This window comes from Antrostomus carolinensis, unplaced genomic scaffold (assembly GCF_000700745.2).
Source record: "Antrostomus carolinensis isolate BGI_N321 unplaced genomic scaffold, ASM70074v2 scaffold30420, whole genome shotgun sequence".
NCBI lineage: Eukaryota > Metazoa > Chordata > Aves > Caprimulgiformes > Caprimulgidae > Antrostomus > Antrostomus carolinensis.
Genome location: NW_010286907.1, coordinates 3,277 through 4,887, shown reverse-complemented (window position 1 = coordinate 4,887; position 1,611 = coordinate 3,277). Strand labels below are relative to the sequence as shown.

The 1,611-nt window shown below is 61.3% G+C and overlaps 1 protein-coding gene across 1 annotated transcript in view; it reads left to right on the top strand.

Moving 5' to 3' along the window:
• Window positions 1-94: 94 nt before the first annotated feature.
• LOC104532526 (membrane frizzled-related protein) overlaps window positions 95-1,611 on the top strand; it is a gene marked incomplete at its 5' end in the record, with an annotated part of 1,929 nt that continues 412 nt past the window's right edge. Inside the window, 4 exons of the mRNA XM_010177761.1 lie at window positions 95-171; window positions 311-459; window positions 655-785; window positions 1,318-1,483. Of these exons, the coding sequence (XP_010176063.1) occupies window positions 95-171; window positions 311-459; window positions 655-785; window positions 1,318-1,483 (523 nt within the window). The remainder of the gene's footprint in view (window positions 172-310; window positions 460-654; window positions 786-1,317; window positions 1,484-1,611) is intronic.

Below are 1,611 nucleotides of genomic sequence, written 5' to 3'. Positions count from 1 at the left end.
GCCAAGGGCAGTGGGAGGCAGGGGCGGGGAAGTGGGGAGGTGGGGTGAAGGGAGAGGGGCAGGGTGTAAAGCCCACGTGTGCATATCCCTCCAGAGTGCGGGGGGCCACTGACCACCTTGGAGGGGCATTTCTCCACCCCGAGCCATCCCCAGCCATACCCACACCAGCAGGTGAGAGAAGGGATGCTGGCAGGATGGAGGTGGGAGGGCGGTGAAGGTGGGCAGGGAGGAAGGAAGACTCTCACCTGGGAGAGCTAGGGGTGCTCCTGCCCAGCTTCACGGATATCACTGGCTGCCCCCTGCCCTGCAGCTGTGCCTCTGGCAGATCTCAGTGCCCGTGGGCCACATCATCGACCTGCACTTCCACAACTTCAGCCTGGAGCCACATGAGGACTGCAGCTTCGACTTCGTGGAGGTGCACGATAGCGCAGGCACGGGAGCTGCCAGCCTCATGGGCAGGTACAGCCACACCCCTGATACCTCCAGCCCTGCCTCATGAGCCTGGGTGCACTGGGCTCCTGTGGCTCACAGCTGGGGAAACTGAGGCACAAGGGAGACTGGTGAGGAAGAACCACTGGAGGACAGGGTTTGGGGAGGTGCTGGTCAGCCCCGCTGCCCACTCTGACCCCATCCCTCACCCCATAACCCTGGCAGGTTCTGCGGCCACCAGCTGCCACCCACCCTGACCTCCTCACGCCATGTCATGACGGTCCTCTTCGTGGCAGATGAGGGAGTAGCAGACGACGGGTTCTTTGCCACCTACCAAGCCCGCAATGCTACAGAGAGTAGGTAGCCAAGCAGGGGCACAGGCTGCCCAGAAGGGCTGTGCAGTGACCATTCTTGGGGGTTTTCAAGGCCAGACTGGATAAAGCCCTGGAAAAAACTGCTCTCACCCCACATGTGACTCTGCTCAGACCAGGAGGTTGGGCTACAGGCCCCTGGGGTCTCTCCTCACCTGAATCACCCTATAACCCTATTGATCCTAGCCATGGGGATGTGGCCTGGAAGGGCTCACCTGCACACACGCACAACCCATTAGCTGAGGGAAACCCTCAAAAAACCCAGGGAATTTGGGAACCCCCTAAGCTGGGCCAGTGATGGTCACCTATTGTGTGTGGCTGCCAGGTGGCAGTGCTCTGGATGTCCCCTAGCCAGTGACCCAGAAGAGCAGAGATGGGTGGTCAGCATGGGAACAGGCTGACTCCCAGCACAGAGGCCAGCTGCCATTGGCATGACCCAGGCCATAGCCAGCCTGCTCTCTGCCTGTGCCCATGCCTGAGCCCAAGCCCTGCCACGCTGGCCCCTCTCATCTTACAGAGACCTGCAGCCCTGCAGAGTTCTCCTGCGGGAATGGCGAGTGCCGGGCACTGGAGTCTGTGTGTGATGGCTGGCATGACTGCCCCGATGGCACCGATGAGCTGAACTGCACTGGGGTCTCCTATCCACCCTTCGGTGAGTGCCACCCACCCCTGGGTGCTACTTTCAGGACTCATCCCCCCCCTGAGCCCACCTCATTCAGGAGACATGCTAGCAGCTGCCCCATGGCCAGCGTCTGCCAGAGGCATAGCTGGGGGCATCACTGCTGCTATAAGAAGTGAAGCACCTCACCCT